The 24171-nt window shown below is 36.1% G+C and overlaps 1 protein-coding gene across 8 annotated transcripts in view; it reads left to right on the forward strand.

Moving 5' to 3' along the window:
• The first annotated feature begins 3672 nt into the window (after positions 1 to 3672).
• AP4E1 (adaptor related protein complex 4 subunit epsilon 1) overlaps positions 3673 to 24171 on the forward strand; it is a 102206-nt gene continuing 81707 nt past the window's right edge. For 7 of the 8 annotated variants that reach the window (XR_009051366.1, XR_009051364.1, XR_009051363.1 and 4 more), the window contains exons 1-8: positions 3673 to 3897; positions 5679 to 5750; positions 8227 to 8350; positions 12377 to 12450; positions 14829 to 14950; positions 18270 to 18429; positions 20004 to 20170; positions 23577 to 23650. Coding sequence is in view for 1 of the 8 variants with exons in the window: in XM_057722184.1 (XP_057578167.1) it covers positions 3748 to 3897; positions 5679 to 5750; positions 8227 to 8350; positions 12377 to 12450; positions 14829 to 14950; positions 18270 to 18429; positions 20004 to 20170; positions 23577 to 23650 (943 nt within the window). In the remaining 7 variants the exon portion in view is untranslated. Of the gene's footprint in view, positions 3898 to 5678; positions 5751 to 8226; positions 8351 to 12376; positions 12451 to 14828; positions 14951 to 18269; positions 18430 to 20003; positions 20171 to 23576; positions 23651 to 24171 lie in introns of those variants that run through there. The other variant, XR_009051365.1, reaches the window with a different exon arrangement.

Below are 24171 nucleotides of genomic sequence, written 5' to 3' on the forward strand. Positions count from 1 at the left end.
ATAATTTTTGTCCATCTTAAATATACTGTCCATCAAAGACAGTATAATTCTGCAGGTAAGACATTAACTCAGTCTTTATGTTTGCAACTAAATTTCTAATTTGGTGAGTTACTGCATCTTTGGAAAACAACACTGCCATAATCTTTTTGACCGATTTTTCATCTAGCAAGCATTCACTCAGTAATGTACAGGCTTTATTAGTCTCTCAGCTATTGTGTGCCCTTCTCGGCCAGTGCAATACAATAATTTAACACGTAAAATTCTTCAGTTGGTTTTTCATTTCTATTTTGAAAAGTGGTAACAAAAAAAGCTTTGGCTTTTAAAGAGGGTATAATTTTTATTTATTTATTTTAAAGTTTTTTTTAAATTAATTTTTTTATTGGCTGTGTTGGGTCTGTTGCTGCACCCGGGCTTTCTCTAGTTGCGGTGAGCGGGGGCTACTCTTTGTTGTGGTGCGTGGGCTTCTCATCACTGTGACTTCTCTTGTTGTGGAGCACAGGCTCTAGGTGCACAGGTTTCAGTAGTTGCGGCACATGGGCTCAATAGTTGTGGCTCACAGGCTCTAGAGTGCAGACTCAATAGTTGTGATGCAGGGGCTTAGTTGTTCCACAGCATGTGGGATCTTCCTGAAGCAGGGCTCGAACCTGTGTCTCCTGCATTGGCAGGCAGATTCTTAACGACTGTGCCACCCAGGAAGCCCCGAAAGAGGGTATCATTTTTAAAATATTCAATTCCCTTTTCTTTAAACTCTGAATGATTGGTCTCAAAATGATGCCTCAACTTACCTGGCACTATAATGGTTTTTGAAAATATTCTATTGAATAAGACAAAATAAGGTAAATCATTAATATTGCTAAAGTCAAGGGGAAAAAAATACGCTTTTGTCACACTTTCCTTTTTTATTTACAGTTTCACCCAGATTTTTCCCTTTACCTGAGTCAGAATCCTGATATTGATGTCAGTATCATCTTTTTTCAGCATCTTTAGATGTGGGAGATTGAGAAAGCAGGTCTTCTAATCTCCCTTTTGTGAATCAAAGAAAGAATCTAAAATTAAAAAAAAATTGTGAACAAAATTTTATTTTAGAATAAAAGATTAAATTCTAGAAAATAACAGTTTTAGATAAAATTTAAATATTTAGAAAAGTTTTCAATAAGTTAAAAATATTCTTGCAAAACATGTAAACAAAATAAACTTTTTTCTTGTGTTTCTGCATAGGCACAAGGAGAATTTAGGGATTTCAAAATACCATTTATTGGACAATCTAATGAGGAGAGATAAGGTCTAAATGAATGTCAACAAAATTCTTTCTTAGAGAGAAACGGAAAATTTTATTCGAGCCAACTGAGGATTATAACCTGGGAGACAGTCTCTCAGAGAGCTCTGAGAACTGTTCTGAAGAGGTATAGGGGAAGGCCAGTACTATATGTGACTTTGGCGAAGGTGTATGTCCAATCAAACATTCATCTTGATAGGTTAATGCTATTTGCAAGGAACAGATATATTAGTTAATGGCTTCAGTGCTTTTCTAAGTATAAGAAGATTCAACAAACTGAGTTCATAAAATTTTCTCCTAAAAATATCTATCTGAGGGCCAGTTCTGTCAGTTTTCCAGAGCACAAAGTGCCTCATCTTGACCTTTGCCCTGAATTCCTTTCAGGATATATTGTAGGTCAGCAACTGGCTGAGGCTAATGACTTGATTTTTGTAGAACTGGATGGTGGGTTATATTCTTTATTTTATAATTCCTTCCCTTTTGGTTTTAATTTTGACTAAGGTTTGGGAGTCATTTCATGACAAATTTGTCCCATGGTGGTAGGAATTCTCATTTCCAGGTCAGGCAAGGATTTCATTGATAGGCCACTCACTGTGCTATTACTGGATGAGGCCCTGTTAACAGTAATCAAAAGCCTCTGGACTGTGCCTGTCTGATTAGTCTGTTATGGTCCAGGAAATGGTTCCCTCTTATTGCTTTTTCCCATATCTTGAGTTGTGCTATTGAGATCATTGACCTTATAGGACTATACATTTGACCAATTGTTTCAAATCACCAAATCATCATTAATTGTATCTAAGTTTCAGTCACATATTTGGTAATGCCAAAAAAAAAAGCAAAAAACCAATAATTTTATAAAATCGGCAGAATACAAGTAACGCTCTGAGTAAACATTTAAGCTAAGAACTTCTACTAGGTGTGGGCCAGTATTTCCCCAGGTCATCTGACAAGTCTGTTCTGCACCATCTGCTGTCTTTAAGGGAAATGATATACTGGCATTATACATAAAATTCACCAAAGTTGTCTGCACGTACAAGGTGAGTGCTGGAGCATCGCGACCCCTTAGAGGAATGAGAAAGGAATGTTATCTTCAAAGAGTTACATGGATGGTGCCAGAAGAAGAAAAATTGATCTTTATGACTGAGCAGATATTTCTGCCATTGGGGAAGGCTGGTTAGCGAATGATGCAGATGCACAATGCACATGAGAGACAAGAGAGGAGGACCCTAATGGTCAGGGAAAATTTTTATGTCTAAATTTCTCTTGTCTTGCCTTAAAATATGGATTTTTATTTCACCACAAAGATAGCTTGTATGAACACACTAGAAGTACTGAGGACAAACTGAGTTAATCTCCGAAAACGTACACACTAAACCTTGGATGAAATCTATAAAATACAAGAGAAGCACTTAAGTACACACTTCTCCAGTCATGGAGAGGTTGTAAGTCATCTACCCTCCTGAAAACTTCTCTATACACTCTGGAGAGGATGAGAGTGAAAAGAGCAAATAATATTTAAGTAATATTTTGAGCATAATTTTGACTTCCTGGCTCCTCTGTTAGGGTCTCAGAGACCCTCAGAAGTCACCAGACCACATTCTCAAAACCTCTGTGCTAGATTCTGTTCCAGGTAGAAGCTGAGGTAACAGCAATGAATAAGACATCCTCTGTACAGGGAGATAAATATTTACCTAGTGGCAGCTGTGATCAGTTCTAAAACAGAAAAGAACAGAGCGCTGCTGAGCAGGAGCAGCGGGGTAGGGGGTGGTGGTGATGGGGTGGCCACCCGGCCGCTTCCCCTTCGTGGCTGCCTCCCCAAGCCCAGGAAAAGAGTGGGACAGGACGGGACGGGAAGGGACCGTGGCCAAGAGTCCCCGTGCGCAGCGGGCGTTGAACTCGGCAGGCTGAGTCCACAGGAGAGCGGCGCTATCATTCAGCACCACCAGGGTCCGCGGCACCGCCCGGGCCCCGCGTCGATTACGCCCCCTGGAGCGCGGCGGAGGGAGGCGGGCGGGTTGCCGGTGGTCCACAGTCAGTGAGCGGTGGCCGGGAGAGGGCCAGGGCTGTCCGCCTCTCCATCCCGTCTCGGGCAGCGCGGAGGCGGCTGAAGGGAAAGGGAGACTTTTGCGGACGAAGGATAAGAGGGACGGTTGGCAGCGGCTACCTCAGGAGGACCCAGAGACGCTGGGGATGCCGAGGTTGCCATCGAAACTGGGAGCGTCGGGTCCTTTTAAGTCTCCACAGAAGGACCACGTCCTCGCAGGTTCGTCGGGAGGTCTTTCCCTCGCGGACTCTCGCGCCCTCCGGCGGCCTCTCTGGAGAACGACATTGTGCTTGTCTGCGCAGGACGCAAATAAAGCTTTCTTCTTCAAACAAACAGGAAGTGCCTACGGAGGCCGAGCCGGCGGCGGGGCAGGGGCTGGGCATGAGGCCGCGCCGCGACCGGAGCGCGGGCCACGGCTGCGGCGGCGATGAGCGACATAGTGGAGAAGACGCTGACGGCGCTGCCGGGACTCTTCCTGCAGAACCAGTCGGGTGGCGGGCCCGCGGCCGCCAAGGCGTCCTTCTCCTCCCGGCTGGGCGGCCTGGTCCGCGGCATCACCGCGCTCACCTCCAAGCACGTAGGTGCCCGCCGGGCGGGGAGGTCAGGGGCGCCCGGCAGAGGCCCCCTCGCTGGGAGGCTCCGATCCGGTGGCGAGCCTCCTAGGCCGGCCCTCCGGCTTGTGTGTCTCTCGGTCCTGGCGTCTGTCCGGAAGCGTCACTTTGCTGCCCGGACTGACAACTGGGAGGCCGGGTTTCCACGGTTGGCCCTGACACTGACTCATTATTATCAGGGGCAAATGTCTTTAATCTTTGAGCCTCCATGTGTTTCTTGAACGTTGAAGTGGCGAGTATCAATACATATTTCGTAGGTTGTTTCGAGGGTTAGATGAGACAACAAGCGTGTGAAAATACCAGGTGCCATGGACGTGTCAGCGTTATTCTTCTAAAAAGTTTCTTTCCCACTCGGGTTCTTTCTCTCTCCCAGTTCTTTCAACTGCTCGATGTCATGCACTGGAACAGACCCTGCCATCTGAACCTGTTGTTAAATATGTTTGGGGAGCTTGAGGTTCTTAGGTTAGACTTACGGGTTGGGCAGAGAAAAAGCATAATTCTCCCCAAATGCAGTAGTTGCTGAGTAAGTCTCTGCCTCAGATGGGCTTTGAAAACGGGCAGTTATGGAAGTTTGTAAGTTCCGACTTTTTTGGTAGTTGCATAGATTGTGTAAGATACTGATACAAGGCTTCAAGGATTTTGTATCTTAAAAAAGTGCCATGTGGTATGTCATAATTTGTTCAAAAGATACTTGTAGAAGAGGCTATGTGTTAGACCCTAAAGAAATAGCCTAAAACACATTTTTTCCCCCAAGGAATTGGTCCTTCATCTTCAGCTTAAGACAGCTATAAACTGTATGCAATGAAATATGTCAGGAGGAAAGAAAAGACAGAGAGAAGGTTTTTCTTCAAAGTGCTCTGAGGGTTTAAAAACGTTCTTTTTAAAGTGAAATAAGATGATGTTGTACCAGAGAGGATCTGCTTCACATTCAGAAATCACAGAAAACACTTATATGTGGACTTAATATTGTTTGTCTTAACATTTTGTCCTTTGCTAATTTTTATGAGATGGCCAAATGAAATTAAATGTTTTTGGTTTGAAATTGAGGTTTGAAACTGTACATAAGGTATCTAGGTGTGGCAGTACTTCACTAGTAGTTCTTAGTCATCTAATGGGGATGTGATAATTCAATGTGTAATTTAAAGATAGCATTATACTGGTCAAAATTGGAGCCAATTTTCAACTGCCTAAAGAGGTGAAATATAATGCAGACAGTAGAAGTAACCATATTGGTGTATTTATTTTGTGTGTGTAAGGCAGTGATGGGAAGTTAGGAAAAGGATGCAAGGAACAAGGAGAAAAGGATAGGGATGAAGAATATAATTTAAGGGGAGAAGATTGGTTTCTGTTTCTGCCTTCTTACCCTGTTTCTCTATTCCACGAAGAAGGAGGAGGTGTGAGAACCTTATCCTGGGTCACTGCATGAAGAATTGCTTTTCTGCTTTCTCTCCACCATTAATTTTTTTAAAAAACCATATTCTGCTATACCGTCCTTAAGGGGACAGTAACTGAGTGAAAAAAAGGGGAATGATGAGTTAGCATGAAAATATTTATTCTTTCTAGGAATAATTCTGAGAGTTGGAGAAATGCCTGTAGGCAAATCTTAAGCACATAATTTTTGTAACTCTCCTTTAAAATAATGGTTTTTTTAATTGAAAATACTATGAATTATATTTTTCTTGTTAAAAAATACTGTTACAGTTTTAAAAGGCAGTTACTTATGCATTCAAATATTTTCACTTTTCAGGAGGAAGAGAAATTAATCCAGCAGGAACTGAGTAACCTGAAAGCAACTGTTTCTGCTCCTACTACAACTTTCGTAAGTTTGCATAGTCAGTGCCAGCACATTTTGAATTTGACATCTGGTCCACTGTGGACTCAGTAGTGGCATTAATTGATCAGTTGCTGAAATCTAATTTATCACAGAATCAGTTACGGATGGTAACAAGTCAGACATTAATTTTAGCCTTTTATCACTGACTGGCTGCACCAGAACGAGACTTGCTTGACTGATGTCCATTCATTGTCAACATGATGATAGTTACATGCATGTGGGCCTCCTGGGACCCCAAGGCTGATCTTACTGTTTTGATGTCGTACACTGGGAGACGGTTAGGACACATCATTTAAAATAGTATTTTCAGACCTGAATTGATATGTTGTAGATCTCTCATTTTACTGTTGTACATCTTGGAGTATAGGTTGGCCGACAAGGTAGAAAAATTATTTTCTTGCTGTAAAACTGAGTATATTGCACAATAGCTAAATCAGGATCTAGTTTTTAAAATACTTGGTTCCACATAATTTGATTTTCAGACCGCATTCATTCAGCAACTGTTTAAGCTGTGGCCACCATATGCAAGCCACTCTCCTTGCAAAGTTAGATTAAGGCCTACTTTTTTTTTTTCCTTTAAATTTTTATGTGGTTTCAGATAATGAGATTTTTTTTCAAGCACCAATTATTCAGCAAATATTTTGTGTCTTCTTTGTGTAAGCTGCTGTGGAATACAGTTCTCCTAATAAAAGTATTGGGATGATCATTTTGCATGAATACATGATTGTGTATGTGAATGACACTTGTAAAGTCTGAGAGCATGCATGTATATCCTTTTATGGGCATAGTAATATGGGGACAAATGCAACTCAAAACATAGTTAATACAATATATCTATGTGTGTATACGTATGTGTGTGTATAGATATGTATATGTTTTTATGCGTATGTATAAAATCATTATGTGTTGTGATTCTTGATAGAAATGTTAAGGAGAAATGGCTTCTCTCTTTTTACTTGGTTTGATTTCCATTTTCTGTAATTGGCATCAGTAAATACAGTTTTTCATGTTACCAGGCATAAACCTGGTATTGACAGAATTTAGATAAGTAGATAGAAGCTAGGGAGCCAGAGTTTGAAGGAAGATTTTATAATAATTATGGCCATCCAACTCAGCATACTTTACAGAATAGTCTGTCGTTGAGGTGGTCATGTAGAAGTTGGATTACAGTTTGTTAAAGAAGTTCTAGAGTGAATTCCTGCATTGGGGAATGCATTTTCTTCTCCAAAAATATGAGAATAATAATGTATGCAGTAGAATTTTACTTAAAGTTCAAAATGTCTTTTGAAAAACTGTGAGATAAAATATTACAGAATCAGGGTTGATACTTAATGGCTTAAATGAACCACCTCTCATTGGTGTAGAAACCTTTGAAGAGACTTTCAGTATCTTTGAAGCTTGTTTTCGCTGTATTTAATAGTTTTAATTAATGTGCTGATGAATTAACTTTTATTGCTTTAAACACAAGTGACCTAAATTAAATCATTAAATATTTTTCCCTTAAGATTTTCCTATGGTTTATTTTTAAACTCTTCATATTTACATGTGTGTATATATATATGTAAAACCTATGTATCTATATATAATATATATGAAATATTAAATGTTATCCTTACTTTAAAACATTTTATTTTACTGTTTCTTAAGCATTTTGTGATCCAGCAATCCTGTAGTATGTTAACCTTGATTAATTTTTAGATAGTATAATAGTCTGAGCTTTTCTTATTTTGAAACACATTTATATTTTTAATTTTTGATTAAAATTTGCTATAAATATTGAGAATGCAGATATTCTCAAACTAATAAAAACTTTATAGAATCTCTTAAAACAAGTTATTAGCTTGTGTTAGAAGTATTGGAAGGCCCAGTTAATTTAAATATTGGAATGATTATACCATAAATAAAATCATAATAATTGTGAGAGTTGTTGAAAAAGTAATGCTTATAAAACAACCTATTGTGTATTATATACAGCATAATAATTCTGAAGAAACTCCAGGTGCAGTTTGGTCTTTAAATGTGAAAAATATTTTCATTACAGAAAATTATTACCAACTTGTGGGAGCACTATGGATGTTTTAATTTGACAAAGTATATTAAAATGATGTGCTGCATTCTAGAAGCCAAGTTAGAGACTGTGGTGAAGTTTTGTCTGAGGACCGTGTATCTCACATAACCCAATTTTACATGAGGGGCACCTAGAATTAGAAATAGCTACAGTTGATTTATTTTGTGTTGTTGCTACTAACAAAATATTGAAATAATTTTACTAAAATGAGTACTGTTGGTAGTTAAATTTGTGACAAACTTTTATTTATAAAGTCTGACTTTGGGTGATTAATTTATATATGTTACCTCTTCACTGCTAGGATTAAAGAATTCTCCGATAAATAATTACAACATACTTAAAAATCAAAGAATTCTATTTATTTATATGGTTACTGGATATTTTGTTTTTCAGAAAATGATGAAGGAATGTATGGTGAGACTTATATATTGTGAAATGCTTGGATATGATGCTTCCTTTGGCTATATACATGCAATCAAGTTGGCACAACAGGGAAACCTTTTAGAAAAAAGAGTAGGTATGTATGTGTTTAAGACTTTTGCACTTAATGTTGTCCTTAAAGTTCTGTCTATTATATAAAATGAACGATGGCAGATATGTAATATGTTTTTAGAACACAGCCTTGTGATTTCCAAAGCTTTAGAGGTAACATTTCAAGAACTCACAGCCTGTTAATAGCATCAATTTTCCTGATTCATAGCATTTTGGAGTTAAAGATTAAAAGTCACCTGTTCTTATGATGGCGGTTAGATGACTTTGTCAAAACTCATTGAACTGTACACGTAAAAGGGTGAATTTTCTTATATGTAGATTATACCTCAGTAAAGCTTATTTTAAAAAGTCAAACTTCATCAGTTTAATGATCAGGGATGATTTTTTATACATAAAAACTGAAATTGACTTTAATAATTTAGATATCCTGCTCTTAGTATCACAAATGTTCGCTATAAGGATTTGAGGTATCTTTTAAAACATTTTGTTTCTATAGTCAACCTTTAAGGCTATTAGGAAAACTCTTTTCAAGGACTTAAATCTTGTATTCGTATAGGTTCAGCTTTATATCAGAAACTTAAGAAGGAAGCACTTTAGAATAATATAGGAGTAGAACGTGTTCTTTATTTAAAGAAGTTGATAGTGTCCTGTTGTCAGGGACCAATATTCTTCTCAAGTTATATTGATCTTTGCTGTCAAATGATGGGGAGGTAGTGGGAGATGTCTTGGTAAAGAATCTGAGACTATATGCACACATATTCCACTTGTTGAACCTCACTCCACTGAAAATACTCTTCTGTCTTCTAGATTCATTACGTTCTTTCCTCCAAGTAGAATATCCTTTGGCATCCTGTCTCTCCCTTTCTGTATTCCAAACCAAGTTTTAAGTCTTCTGTGATCACGCAGGTGGCTCCTACCATCTGTTGTCTTATGTATTTGTCTTTTCATGTCTTTTCCAAACTAATTCTAAGATCCCTAACAGCAGGAAGTTTTGAAAACAATAGTCTATACTTTGTACATCTGATGCTATATTTTGCTTTTTAGACTTTCATGTAGTTTTTTCATTTTCAATTAAAATTTTGTTTTTATATTTATTTTTATTTATTTTCATTATTTTATAATTTTTTTTTGGCCGTGCCATGCAGCTTGTGGGATCTTAATTCCCCGACCAGGGGGTTGAATCCAGGCCACGGCAGTCAAAGTGCCGAGTCCTAGCCACTGGATCGCCAGGGAATTCCCTAAATTTTATTTTTAAAATATGTAAAAATTACATGTGTTACATGATCCAGATGTTCAGACCGGATAAAAAGGTAAAACCAGAGAAATTTCACTTTTATCTCTAGCCCCTGTACCAGGTTTGCCCCTTACCACATGGTTAACTATTTTCATTAGTTTCTGATTAATCTTTCCATTGTGTCATTTTGAAAAAAGCAAGCAAATTCATGGGTACACACTCACATACTCTCTCTTACACAAAAGATAGCATGCTACAGAGATTATCCTATACCTTGTTTGACATCTTTATACTTTTATACAATTGCATAGTTTTCATTGGATGGATGGATGTACCGTAGTATTTTCAACCAGGTCCCTATTGGCGAATATATGGATGGTTTTTTATTATTTGCTCTCCTAAATAATGTTGCAGTGAATGACCGTGTATGTGTGTTATTTAATAGTTACAGTGACTAAGGAAACCTCAGTCATTTTTATTGAGATTCATGATCTTCCTTAGGAAAGTATTTTATTGGCACCTAGAGAGACATGTCTGTGGGTATCAGATATTCTTTATGTGTACTAATGAGTGGAAGTTTTTTTTTTTTTAAATAGCATTTAAATCTTTCATGCCTTTACTCTAGTATTATTGCCTCATCTACTCTCCTGAGATTTCTAAAGCTAGTTTTGGGGCTTTCTCTGATGAATAATGCCTTCTTATTTTTCACATGAATATTGTTGAGTAAATAAATCTCAGTACCCACTAAGACAGGCATTATGTTAGATGCTTTATCTTGTGAGATAGTGTTTCATTTTACAGAGGAGAAAACTGAAGCTCAGAAAGATCAAATCAGTTGTCCAAGGTCATAGAGCTACTAAATGGTGGAGCCAGAATATAAACCCAAGTTTCTGTGAGTCTAAGCTTGTATTCCTACCCTGTACCTCACTCTTAGTCATATTAACTGTACTCTATAATCATAGTTGTTACTCTCTGTTTTCCTGAAAACTTTTAAATGTTTTGAGTCACAGAATATCTTTTTCCTTGTTTCCTGATTATCAAAACAGTTTCCCTGTTTTCCCTGATTGTCAAAACAGGATATTCTTTGTAACAGATAGAATTAAGGTTTCATAAGGTTTTGAAGTGGTCTTTGGATTAGTTTGTTGATCTTCTCCTGTCTTGATATTAGTGACTTGAGTGTGGGTGATACCTTAGCTGAACAGATGTAATCTGATGAGGCCTAATTTCTGCCTTAAATGCTATCTAGGGTTTTTCTCTTTCCTGGTCCTGGTTTGTTCTTTTTTTCTGTCCTGATTGTGGAAGTGATAGCTCTGCTTCTCTGACCTTCAGTGAAGATGTTGCAGTGGGTCATGCTGCTACTCCTTGGTTATGAGAATAGGAAATTTTTAACAGTTTTCCCATCTTCCCTAATAGACTCAGACAATTAGATCCCTAACAAAAGGACAGAAAGAATTGAGAAGAATGAAAAAAAATGCAGATGGGAATAAGGGCTCAAAGTACACTGTGTGGAGAGACAGAATAGCACAGTTCATGTTTAAAAACATGAACTGGACTTCCTAGGTAGCGCAGTGGTTGAGAATCCACCTGCCAATGCAGGGGACGCAGGTTTGAACCCTGCCCTGTGAAGATTCCACATGCCACGGAGCAGCTAAGCCTGTGCGCCACAACTATTGAGCCTGTGCTCTAGAGCCCGTGAGCCACAACTATTGAGCCCATGTGCCGCAACTATTAAAGCCCACGTGCCTAGGGCCCATGCTCCACAACAAGAGAAGCCATTGCAATGAGGAGACTGCACACCACAATGAAGAGTAGCCCCCGCTCACAGCAACTAGAGAAAGCCTGTGTGCAGCAACGAAGACCCAACGCAGCCAATAAATAAATTAAATAAATAAGTAAATGTATTTAAAAAAATTATTTAAAAAAACCCCAAAAAACATGAACTAACTCCTGCTGGCTGGGTTGTAGTCTTGGCTCCACCATGTTGTAGCTGTAGACTTTGGGCGGTTATCCTTTGGGGGCCTTATTATTATATTGGGGATAATAATAATATCTGCCTTGTAGAGTTGTTGTGAGGATTAAATGAGGTGAGGCTTGTAATGCAGTTGACCCATAGTAACTAACATGTTATCAATATGAAGGGTGACAAACAGGAAACTGACGTGGAGCATCTAGATTTCATGCACATGGTATTTGTCATACTATTAAGGTACTTCCTCAATTTTAAGATGTATTTTTTAATGTTTTGATATTATTAAAAGTGCTTAAGTCATTGTTCTTTTTCCTCAACAACTTCTATTCATGCAATAGTTTATCTTCAAATTGAGAAAATAAGGTATTGTTTATGGCTTACTATATGATTTACGTCATATGGATTGGTATTAGGTAGCTCATTCAAAAATACAAATAGCTAATAACTCACTATTTATTAACTGTAGCAGCTATTAGTTTTTGAATAATTATATTTGGCTACAAGACAGAAAATGTTTTGATTGATTGTGTAGAGAGTTGCACAGAAGATAAAAGGTATATGTTCCTAATGCCATTTATAGGACTTTAAGTTGGTGTGCATAGCTTTTTTTCCATTTCAGTTGTATCCTGTGAAATACCTAATTATGAAAGACTTCAGGATGAAGAACACCTGAAATCTTCCTTACTGAATTTTTTGAACCTTGTTATTCTACTATTTATTTTTATAGTTACCTGTAATTGGGGTTTATGACACTTAATTTTTGGAATATATTATTGTTTTGTTTAACTTCTTGGGAGAAGTTAATTTTTGGCAGGTAATTATGAGACTTTTCCTCTCAAATTTTATAGGTTATTTGGCTGTTTCTTTATTTCTACATGAAAGTCATGAACTGTTGCTTCTCCTTGTGAATACAGTTGTAAAGGTACTGTATTGCATGCTGGTTAATATGAAGTCTTAAATTATTCCTTCAGGCATCTGACATTTCTCATCAATCATATTAAATTAGGTATTTTTGAAAGAAGGTAGGTTTACAGAATGGGCTTAGAAAGATCTTTCAGGTCTTTAAATGAGGATAATAATTGAACTTAACCAAGTTGTGAGGGTTAAATGAAACACTACAGAGAATAATAGCTGCTACTGCTGCTTTTATTATTCATTAAAAAAATGAGAATTAATGAAAAAAAATTCAAAATGGTCTAAAGACCTACATGTAAGACCTGAAACCAAAAAATTTCTAACAGGAAACATAGATGGAACACTCTGACATAAATTGTAGCAACGTCTTCTTGGATCAGTCTCCTAAGGCAGAAGAAATAAAAGAAAAAATAAACAAATGGGACCTAATTAAGCTTAAAAACTTCTGCACAGCAAAGGAAATAATTGACAAAACAAAAAGCCTGCACAATGGGAGAAAATATTTGGAAATCATGAAACTGACAAGGGGTTAATATTCAAAATATATAAGCACGTCATACAACTCAATATCAAAAACAAAAACAACCCAATCAAAAAATGGGCAGAAAATCTGAATAGAAATTTTTCTAAAGAAGGTATGTAGATAGCTAACAGGCAATGAAAAGAAGCTCAGCATCATTAATTATTAGAGAAATGCAAGTCAGAACCACAATGAGGTATTACCTCGTTGAGAATGGCTATCACCAAAATGTCTGTGAGTAACAGGCGTTGGTGAGGATGTGGAGAAAAGGGAACCCTTTTACACGGTTGGTGGGAATGTAAATTGGGCAGCCACTATGGAAAATAATACAGAGGCTCCATAAAAAACTAAAAATAGAACTGCCATATAATCCAGTGATTTCATTCCTGGGTATATATATCTGGAAAAAATGAAGACACTAATTCAAAAAGATGCAAAACTCCAGTGTTCATAGCAGCACTATTTATAGTAGCCAAGACATGGAAGCAACAAGTGCCCATCAACAGATGATTAGATTAAGAAAATTTGTGTGTGTGTATATATATACAATGGAATATTACTCAGCCACAAAAAAGAATGAAATATAGCCATTTGCAGCAATGTGGATAGACCTAGAGAAAATTCTTAAAATTAAATATTAGTAAAATAAGACAGAAGAAGGGCAAATACTGTATGATATCACTTATATGTAGAATCTAAAAAATAATACAAATGAATGTATATGCAGAACAGAAACAGACTCACAGACATAGAAAACAAACTTGTGGTTACCAAGGGGAAGAGAGGGTAGGGATAAATTAGGAGTGTGGGATTAATAGATAAAAAACTGCTGTATATAAAATAGATAAGCAACAAGGATAGCATAGGGAATTATACCCATTTATCTTGTAATAACCTATAATGGAGTATAATCTGCAAAAATACTAAGTCACTATGCTGTATACCTGAAACTAATACAATATTGTAAATCAGCTATACTTCAGTAAAAGAATAAATAAAAATAAAAAAGCAGAGTTGGAATTATAACTCAGATCTCCAGACTCTTAGTCAGATGCATCTTCCATGCTGTTGTCTTTTTCACTAGGATCTGTTTTAAAGGGATATGATGTAAACAGAATAATTGAAGTCTTTTAAATTTTAAAAGTCAGTTTCAAGAAGAATAGAGTATAATTGGGTAACTGAAATATATAGATAATAAAAACACAATTTAATCCACACACAGTATTTTTTCCTGTTATACGTTTAAAGAAAATTGGTAATGAATTGTTGAGCTTTTTCATGTTTATCTTGTTTCAGTCTTTTGATGTATGAGAGAGAGAGTGTGTGTATGTGTATGTGTGTGTAGTACTTTCTGAATTGTAAGTCATATACCCTCTTAAGGTTACTAGTAGCTTAAACTTTTCCAAACTTTCAAAAACGTAGTTTTGGGTTCTGTTAGAATACTTTGTAAACTTTGTGCTTATGTAAGTATATACGAATGCATACATTTTATTGTGTATATTCAAGAATTGCTTCCTTTTAAACTTCCACTTATGTTGTTGGTTAACAAGAAAAATTCGTAATATTGTTCTGTTACTAGTTTAGAAAAGTTTTAAAGGCTGTAATAAGGAAGACTACTTTGGTTATTGTCAGAACAGAAATACAGTTTCCTTTAGATTGGTTGCCTTTTGGCTGTCTTTATTGACTCTATTAAGGCTAATGAAACAGGGATATTCCTATAAAATATGAGGTAAGCCTAAATGTATAAATTAATTTAAAAAGTTAGTAGAAGACTGTTAAGTGTGTAAGACCATTCAGTGTTGAGCTCACTGTTCCTAGTTTCGGAATTTGCACTGAATGTTTTCTTTGCTTAATAATTATGTCAGGACTTGCAGAGTACTAACCTGGTAGAAGTATGTATGGCACTTACTGTCGTCAGCCAGATTTTCCCTCGAGAAATGATTCCAGCTGTACTTCCATTAATAGAAGATAAACTTCAACATTCTAAGTAAGTACATTCTTTTTGGATAGGTGTCTACACTGTGTATTTCAGAAGAAAAATGTATACTCAAAATTTTTTTCTAATTTTAACTTAATGCTACCAGGATAGAGGATATTCTTTGACTGCCAGGTATAATGCAAAAATTCCTGACAGCATTGTCCATTATTTTTATGTGGGTTTAGAAAAATGTTAGGCAACTTTCTAAAGTTAAACTGAGAGACAGCGAGGCTTAGCATCAGGAATCCTTGGCTTTCTTACCACTTCTACTGCTAACCGTCACAGGTCCTGTTTTTCCCTTGGCTCTGCAGAGTTGGTTGAAGCTCCTTAGTTCTCATAGTTTTTTTTTTTTAAATAAATTTATTTATTTATTTATTTAATTTGTTTATAGGCTGCGCTGGGTCTTCATTGCTGCACATGGGCTTTCTCTAGTTGTGGTGAGCAGGGGCTATTCTTCATTGCAGCGCACGGACTTCTCATTGCATTGGCTTCTCCTCTTGCGGAGCACGGGCTCTAGGTGTGTGGGTTTCAGTAGTTGCAGCACACGGGCTTAATATTTGTGGCTCGCGGGCTCTAGAGTGCAGGCTCAGTAGTTGTGGCGCATGGACTTAGTTGCTCCGCTGCATGTGGAATCTTCCCAGAGCAGGGCTCGAACCCAGGTCCCCTGCATTGGCAGGCAGATTCTGTGAAGTCCTCACAGAGTTGTTTTGAGGATAAAGTGAAATGTTTAAAACATTTAAAAGTGATTCAAGTGCTATGAATACAGCGCTTCAGTATACTGGGGATGCTTTATATCAAAACTTCAGCTTTCAAATTCTGCTTTACAGTAGAATATATCCAAATGAACCTTAACTTGTAGTATTTTGCAAATCTTGTAGGATTCCTTAACTTTCTCCTTATCAACTTAATTACTATTTCACCATACTTTGAATTATTTTGTTTTTGACCAAGCCCCTTAATTTCATGACCTTTAGAGCTAGGGAAAAGTTTGCAGTTACTTGCCATTTTTCCTTTGTGATTACAGTTTTTGGTTATATATACACTTTTGATAAAGTTTTTTTTTGTGACTCATATAATATTTCTTTATTTCATATGCTTTTTAACTTTTTAAAAAATATATTTATTTATTTATTTATTGGCTGCATTGGGTCTTTGTTGCTGCACACGGGCTTTCTCTAGTTGCTGAGAGTGGGGGCTGCTCTTCATTGTGGTGCGCAGGCTCCTCATCGTAGTGACTTCTCTTGTTGCAGAGCACAGGCTCTAGGCACCTGGGCTTCAATACTTGCAGCACACGGGCTCAATAGTTGTGGCTCACAGGCTCTAGAATATAGGCTCAATAGTTGTGGCGCCTGGACTTAGTTGCTCCATGGCATGTGGAGTCTTCCCAGAGCAGGGCTCAAACCTGCGTCCCCTGCATTGCCAGGTGGATTCTTAACCACTGCGCCACCTAGGAAGTCCTCATAGGTTTTTTTAAGTCAGTATGTTTAGTGTTCTAAGATTATAAAATGTTTTATGGTTTGTATTCTTTAAATCTTGGAGCATGAATCTTCCAGCTGAAAATGAAAGCTTTTACTAAGAATTATGGAATAACTTCATAGATCTTTCAGACTTGTAATGTTTTGTTTATGTCAAATCTGTGTTCAGAACAATTGATGGGTATGGAAAATTAATTACTGGAAATAAAATATTAGCCTTTCTTAGATAATTAGAGATTGATCTGATCATAGCAGAGCATATTTTTATGAAAACTTTCCATACCACCTCTATCTTGTGGTAGCCATACTTACCCTTCGTGTGAAATCCCTCTGAAAATTGAGTTTTTCCCTTGTTGCTTCCCATTTACCCTTTCAGTTTTTTCCTTATTGCTTCCCACCTACTCTCATTTCAAGTCCTGGCCTTTCCTGTCATCTACCAGTTAGAGTTTAGACTTTCTGAAACTCTGCTTTTGCAGTTAGGGCCATACCTAACTCCATGTTATGGAGTAAAGAGCTGAAGACAAAGCTGTGGAACAGAGCTACAGATAAGCCAGCATATGTGACAACAAAGTTATGAGACAGGGCTTGGACTTGACTTTTGAATCCCTGGTTATATTTCAGCATACCAGACACACAGCCCGAATCCAGGTTTTTTGTTATTGCCACCACTTTGGGCCAGACCTAGGGATTCTTGAGCCTGTTTAGAGTTTGTATTCTTTTTCCTCACCTCATTTTACTTACTTTCTCCCAGAACTCATATTGGTTAATACGCAATAGCAATACATTGGGATGTAGTTTTCAGTTACTATAGTATTAATACTAATGGCAGATCTGTTGCTAATCAGCTTTTCTTTTTATGTGAAAAGTACTTTCTATCATGACATAGTTTACCTAGGAAGATAGTAGGTTGCTTGTTAATGCAGAAGCTGGATGACCATTTGTTAGGAATCTTATAAAAGATATTCTTGAGTGCAACACAGAGGATTGCATTGAGTAATCTGAATTTTGAGATTCTATGATTTTAGGTAACTAATACATATTAAGGAACCCTAAAAGTAAGTACTTCAGTACTGCTGTTGTGAGTACTGCCAACATAGTCTGTAAATATGAGCAATGTGGAAACAGGCATGAGAGAGAAAAACGAGGAATATAATTCCTTGGAAACTACATTATGTTCATAGGATAGCAACTCTTTATTTTTGCTTCTTGTGTGCTAGACATTATCTGTTACAAATGAAGTGCAAGACTTGTGTATACTTTCCTCTTCATTGTAATGAGGTTTTTGAAACATGAGCTGGGCAAGGAGAGGAGTAACATCTTTTAATGTAAGTCCCCCTCATACTCCCCTGCCCCCCTAAAGTATTTGGAATATGTTTGCCCATGATATAAACAAAGAAATATGAAAAGCTAGAATGTTAAGGAGACTTTTAATATTAACGAAGAGACTGTTTAATGTTACTAGCTGAAATTACCTCTCATTTAAACTTACTGTTGATTCTTTTCCCAGTTTCTAGAGATATGGCTTTCCAAAATGGAATTAGAGAATGAAGGAATTTGTTTATCTTTCTTGGTTTGTTTGGTTTTAAAAGTAATATATGCTCGTTACCAAAAAATTTTATAACTAGAGAAATATGTAACACGGAGAGTTAAAGTTTCTTGAGGTCTTACCTCCTAGAGATAACCACTTTTTATAGTTTGGCAGATTAGAATAAAAAATTAATAATAAATGTGTAATTCTCTCTTTTTAGATTAAGGTAATAGCTGGTACTATAAAATCATATGGTCCATAATCTTTTCAAACTAAATTCCTGATAATTCAGATGGTTTATTTACATTTTATTTTTTATCTTTAGGGAGATTATACGAAGAAAAGCTGTCCTAGCATTATATAAATTCTATCTCATTGCTCCTAATCAAGTACAGCATATCCATATTAAGTTTCGGAAAGCACTTTGTGACAGAGATGTTGGGGTCATGGCTGCTTCCTTGCACATATACCTTAGGATGATTAAGGTAAATTGGCATTTTGAGCAGGTGCTAAGTAGCTACCGTTAGAAAAATAGAATTATGTAATTAAAAGAAAACTTGTGTTTTTCAGTAAAATGCTTATGTCACATTTAAGTTTGTATTATTGACACTTTAATAGTAATTTTTGTATGCTGTTGATCGCATGAGTTATAGACACATTATAGATTTAGTCTTTTTTTTAATGCCTGAAATTTTTTCATATTACGAAAGAAGCATGGAAAAATGGTAGCTCTGGAAGGTGGTTGCAATTTGCAGGTTTGTGGTTTTTCAGGCAGTGACTCCCTTTTATACAACTTCATGGTATACATATAACGGCTTATAGAAATGAGGAGAGCTGGTGGGGATGTGCAAGGCATAGTCGACAGTGTTGGCTCCATACATTGATACTGTGTTAGAGGAGGAAGGAGAGTTGAATAGTATGGTAAAAAATTTTTCTAAATGATAATACGGGTTTATACTAATTCAACCCCAGTGTATTGCCTGAAACCCTTTGTGGCTGAAAGTATATATTTGTGAGAGATTTCATCATACCTCATAATGAAGTGGAATGTGCTATTGAAATCAATATAAAATTATAGAAACTGAAGGTTGTCTTCAGTTTTATGCATTATGTGTTCCAAAATAGTGTGGTATAAATAGATAATTGGTATTAAATCTTATTTTCCCTCTAACATTTTAAACTCTGAAAGAGCTATTATTTCCTTTCCTAAATTTCTCCTTGATGCATAATAAAAATTACAATGAAGAGTCTAACATTCATTTTGAGTAATGTGTATTTAATTTCCCCAGTTCAGGCAGATGGTTACTAGACCATAGTGGTGATCAATTCATAATGTATGTAAATGTTGAATTACTATGTTGTACACCTGAAACTAATATAATATTGTATGTCAGCTATACTTCAGTTAAAAAAAATAAGATGAAAAAGAAAATTTCCCCAGTCCAAGAGATTAGTTTGATAGATAATCAAGGCACACTCATTCAGAATCACAAATATGTTTAAATATTATAGAGTTAATTAATTTTTCATAAGCAGGCTTACTGGTTTTGGGGGTTTTGAATATTTGAGTAGTGTTGGCTGTACTTTTCCACCCGGAACATATTTAGTTCAATTACATAAGAAGTCTTTTGCAAGCCAAATTCAGAGATTGCAAACAGGACTTGATTTTCATCAAAAGTAGAGGTATTACTGCTTTTTTTTTCAGTATGCCAGTTCTTTTCAATTTTTTCTTTAATTGCTGATATTAGTTATTAAAATTTCTAAGATGTAATTATGGAACTTTGGAAATGTGATTAAACTGTATGTGGGGACAAGTAGGGAGTGGTGGAAGCTGTTGGGGGCATGATTCAGCTCTGGATCTGGTAGCCAGAGGAGTTTCATTGTGGAAGAAATTATACAAATTAGAGGACTGTGTCATTAAATGTGAACATGAAACTTCTAAGTCAGCATGTATTAGATTCTATATGACATTTCAGCCAGGTCTGTTTTATTTTTAAGACATTATTATTAACAGAAAGTTTTTTGTTTTGCTTTACTTTGTTTTATTTTTTGGTTGTAGGAGGATTCATCTGCATATAAAGACTTGACTGGGAGTTTCGTAACAATTTTGAAGCAAGTGGTTGGAGGAAAACTCCCAGTAGATTTCAATTACCACAGCGTACCAGCACCATGGTTACAAATTCAGCTGTTGAGAATACTAGGGCTTCTAGGAAAAGATGATCAAAGGTAAACTATTCTAATTTGATAGTCTTAGGCTTTAGTCACCTAGAGGTTTCATGATAAACAAGATTCTCCCAAAGCTTAATTGACTTAATAGTGATAAATAAGCCACTGTAAGAATTGTATAAATTCAGGTTGCTGGGATAATCCTGGCTCTCTGTTTGTCTCAGTCCTACTCACATTTCATGATACCTTTGAAGCTCCATATCTTCTGTGCAACTTTCTTAACCATTCTAGTTTGGGGGTGGAAAACGTTTTTATAGAGGGCCAGATAAATATTTTAGGCTTTGTGGGCTATATGTTGTCTATTGCAGCCATTTAATTCTGCTATTGTGTACGGCTCAAAAGCAGCCATAGATAGTATGTAAATGAATGACCACAGCTGTGTTCCAAAAAACTTTTAAAGGACATTAAAACTTGTTTCATATAATCTTTTTGTTATGAAATATTATTCTTTTGATTTTTTTTTTTTCAACCATTTAAAAATGTAAAATCCATTCTTAGCCTGCAGCCAATACAGAAACAGACGTCTGGCCAGATTCGGCCTGCGGATTGTAGTTTGCTGACCTTGTTGCTCTAGTTGGAACAATTCCTTTGTCTGAATTACTCTTTTAGGCAGTAATTTTATTAAACTTTTTATGGGTGCCTTTCCAGTTGCATATATTTTTTGTAACTTTTTATTTTGCCATAGTTTTTCAAACTTACAGAAAAGTTCCAAGAATAGTACAGGGAGCTCTCTTTACCTAGATTCATCAATTATTTATATGTGCTTTATCATTCTCTCTCTCTCTCTCCCTGTATATGCATGTGTGCACACATATTATTTTTATTTAAAAATTCTTTTCTGAACTGTTTGAGAGCAACTAGGTTTAGTCCCCTCGAGAGCAAGGACCATGGCTTGAGTCCCTGATGTGTTTCTGTCTTGAGAAAATATTATTAATCGGGTTCTGACTTTAGAGATATGGTTCTGTTTTATACAGTAAGGTACATTTATATGCTAATTCTTAAGTCTCACTTTACTAAGGGATTGTCCTCTAGGCTATTGCTCCTAGTAATGCCTCCTCAGCGTCATGTCATATCAGCATCCATCTTCAGTGAGCTCCTGGTGAGCGCTAACTAGGCTGTATCACTGTCGGTATTGCTATTTTACTTTTTCAGTGTTTATGAATCTCAACGTTGATTGAAATCCAGGGTGAGAACCTGGAGTTAATGGAGCAGACACACACACATTAGAAATGATTGTCCTATTGTGGAGCTCTAGTTGGAGTTCACTAGAATTCTGTTTTAAAACCACTAATTTCATAGTAATGGATTCAGATCTCACTGGTCCAAAAAGTTTTTTTTTAATTAATTAATTAATTAATTTATTGGCTGTGTTGGATCTTCATTGCTGCACACAGGCTTTCTCTTGTTATGGCAAGTGGGAGCTACTCTTCATTGTAGCGCATGGGCTCCTTATTTTAATGGCTTCTCTTGTTGCAGAGACGAGCTCTACGTGTGCAGGCTTCAGTAGTTGTGGCACACAGGCTCAGTAGTTGTGGCACATGGGCTTAGTTGCTCTGCGGCATGTGGGATCTTCCTGGAGCAGGGCTCGAACCCGTGTCCCTTGCATTGGCAGGCAGGTTCTTAACCACTGTGCCACCAGGGAAGTCCCAGAAAGATTTAATGCCATCATATGTTGTCAGGAAGTAACCTTGGAGGCATTTAGTGAATTTACTAAACTCATTAGCTCATTATCTTCCTTCTTTCCTTCATGGATGAATTTGGAGAATACTGCAAAGATAAGTATGTTGAATAGAGTTCAGAGGGCTCAGTTGAATGCTAATTAGGCTTAATTAAATGGATAAAGAGTAGAATGCTCTTATAATGTTATGGAACATTAGACTGTTTCCTCCTTTGTTGTCCCAACTCTAATGACATTTTCTGTTAACATATATTTCTTAAGATATGATTAGTTCAGTGTGGCAAAGTAAAAATGTTATTTTATAACAAGATTCTAATATATTTAATTGAAAGAATTAATTTACTGGAAAAGTCTCATATTTAGGGTCTTTTATATCTATTGTTTGAATATTGTATTTTATAGCATTCTGCTTCTTAGGTTATTAACATTTAACTCAGTCATGTCTGCTAATGTTTCTACCTTTCATGTGGTTAATTATGGCTCTTATGCCAGACATTGGTTTTTAAAATTGGAAAACTATGCTGTAATCTAAGTGTAGTATTACCAAATTTGGGGAGGGAAGGATTTGTAATGTCTACTATATGGTTGTTGTCTGTGGAAGAAATGCTTACATAATAAAATGAGGGATATTAGAATATGGATTCTCACTGGTTATTTATACTTCAGTTAAGATGCAATAAAAGTACATGTATATTTGAAAAAAAAAGATGATTTCTTAGAAAGTTGTCACATACATGATATATAATTTGGATAGCCCCAGATTATTTTGACCTTTATCTTTGTTTTACAGTGTAGTTTCTCCGCCAGAAACTACTGTGTATTCTATGGTTTGGCATTTTTTTTTTTTTTTTGGCCACACCATGCAGCTTGTGGGATCTTAGTTCCCTGACCAGGGATTGAACCCACTCCCCCTGCCTTGGAAGTGTGGAGTCTTAACCACTGGACAACCAGGGAAGTCCCTGTGTGTTCTATGTTGATGGTACTTTTTTCTATTAGTGCTTTTTGAGTCTATAAAACATACAAAAATATCAGCTGAGAAGCCATGGTTTTCACATTGGTCTCTTGGGGAAGACTTTTCCTTGGAGGAAAGGCTTGGTGGCAGAGTGCTAGGGCTCTAAAACACTACATTTTTATATGTATTTGTATATCTACCTCAGCCCCGTAACTATAACTGTAATCAGTGACCATAAAGACATAGGAATGGTATTAATCTGTTAATTCCACAAAATATAATTTCTTTATATTTAACATAAATAAAAGTTAAAATTTTTTTTCTGAAGAACCTAGTACTGCTAAAAGAAAGACGAATATTTGAATATTTTTAAAAAATGAAGTATTTAAAATACAGATAATATACTGTCTGGAATTATCTGGTTATGTGAAGTATTACTGTAGTAACTTTAAACAGGTAGAAATATTAATTACAAAGAAAATTATAAAAGCATGTTCAACCAAACAGAAACTTTGTAAAGTAGGTGCAGGTTGAGGAAAGAGTTAATTGGCTTATCTTGTCATTGACTCGTCAGTTTTAATAAAACAGGAAGTTAAAGTCATGAAAAAGCGCAAATGGAATCTTTAAGAAGTGAAATTCCCATAACTTCATAAAATGAATTTCTTTCACTACTTTTCTATAGATCCTTAGTTTTAAAGAGAGAGAAGTTTGAAAAACTATGTTTTATTGAGTTATAATACTATAATTCTGTTGCAAATAAAATATCTTTTAAACAGGACAAGTGAATTAATGTATGATGTTCTGGATGAATCCTTACGAAGAGCTGAGTTAAATCACAATGTCACATATGGTAGGTAACATATGTAAATGCTGCTCTAATAACTAATAATGTTTTCAGTATTAAAGCTAAATCTGTGTTTAAAAAAAAAAAAAGCTAAATCTGTGTTAGAATACTATAAATTCCAGTAGAATTTTAAATGTTAATTTTTAAGGTGGTTTTGGGGTTGTTATTTTTCACTGGAAGCATTGAATAGCTAATAGAAATAATTTGAAATTATGGCATTGTTTTAAATGTTGACCTAAATTGACTATTATAATTGTCTCTCTTTTTAAGATTTTATGTTTAAAGAGACATTGTCTCTATTGAAAATGTTCATCAGGCATCTAATTGACTATGAAGATAACCCAGTAGGTCTGTTCCATACTTAAGACAGTTCTTAAATGCAATAATCAGTCAACTAGTCACCAGATATTTCTTAAGTTTTGTTATTTATCAGGCCCTGTGCAAGATGCTTGGAATACAGTTGTGAATAAAATAGTATTATCATTGAGTTCACAGCCTAGATAGATGGGAAGGGACAGGTGCTAGAA

Source organism: Hippopotamus amphibius, chromosome 2 (assembly GCF_030028045.1).
Source record: "Hippopotamus amphibius kiboko isolate mHipAmp2 chromosome 2, mHipAmp2.hap2, whole genome shotgun sequence".
Lineage (NCBI taxonomy): Eukaryota > Metazoa > Chordata > Mammalia > Artiodactyla > Hippopotamidae > Hippopotamus > Hippopotamus amphibius.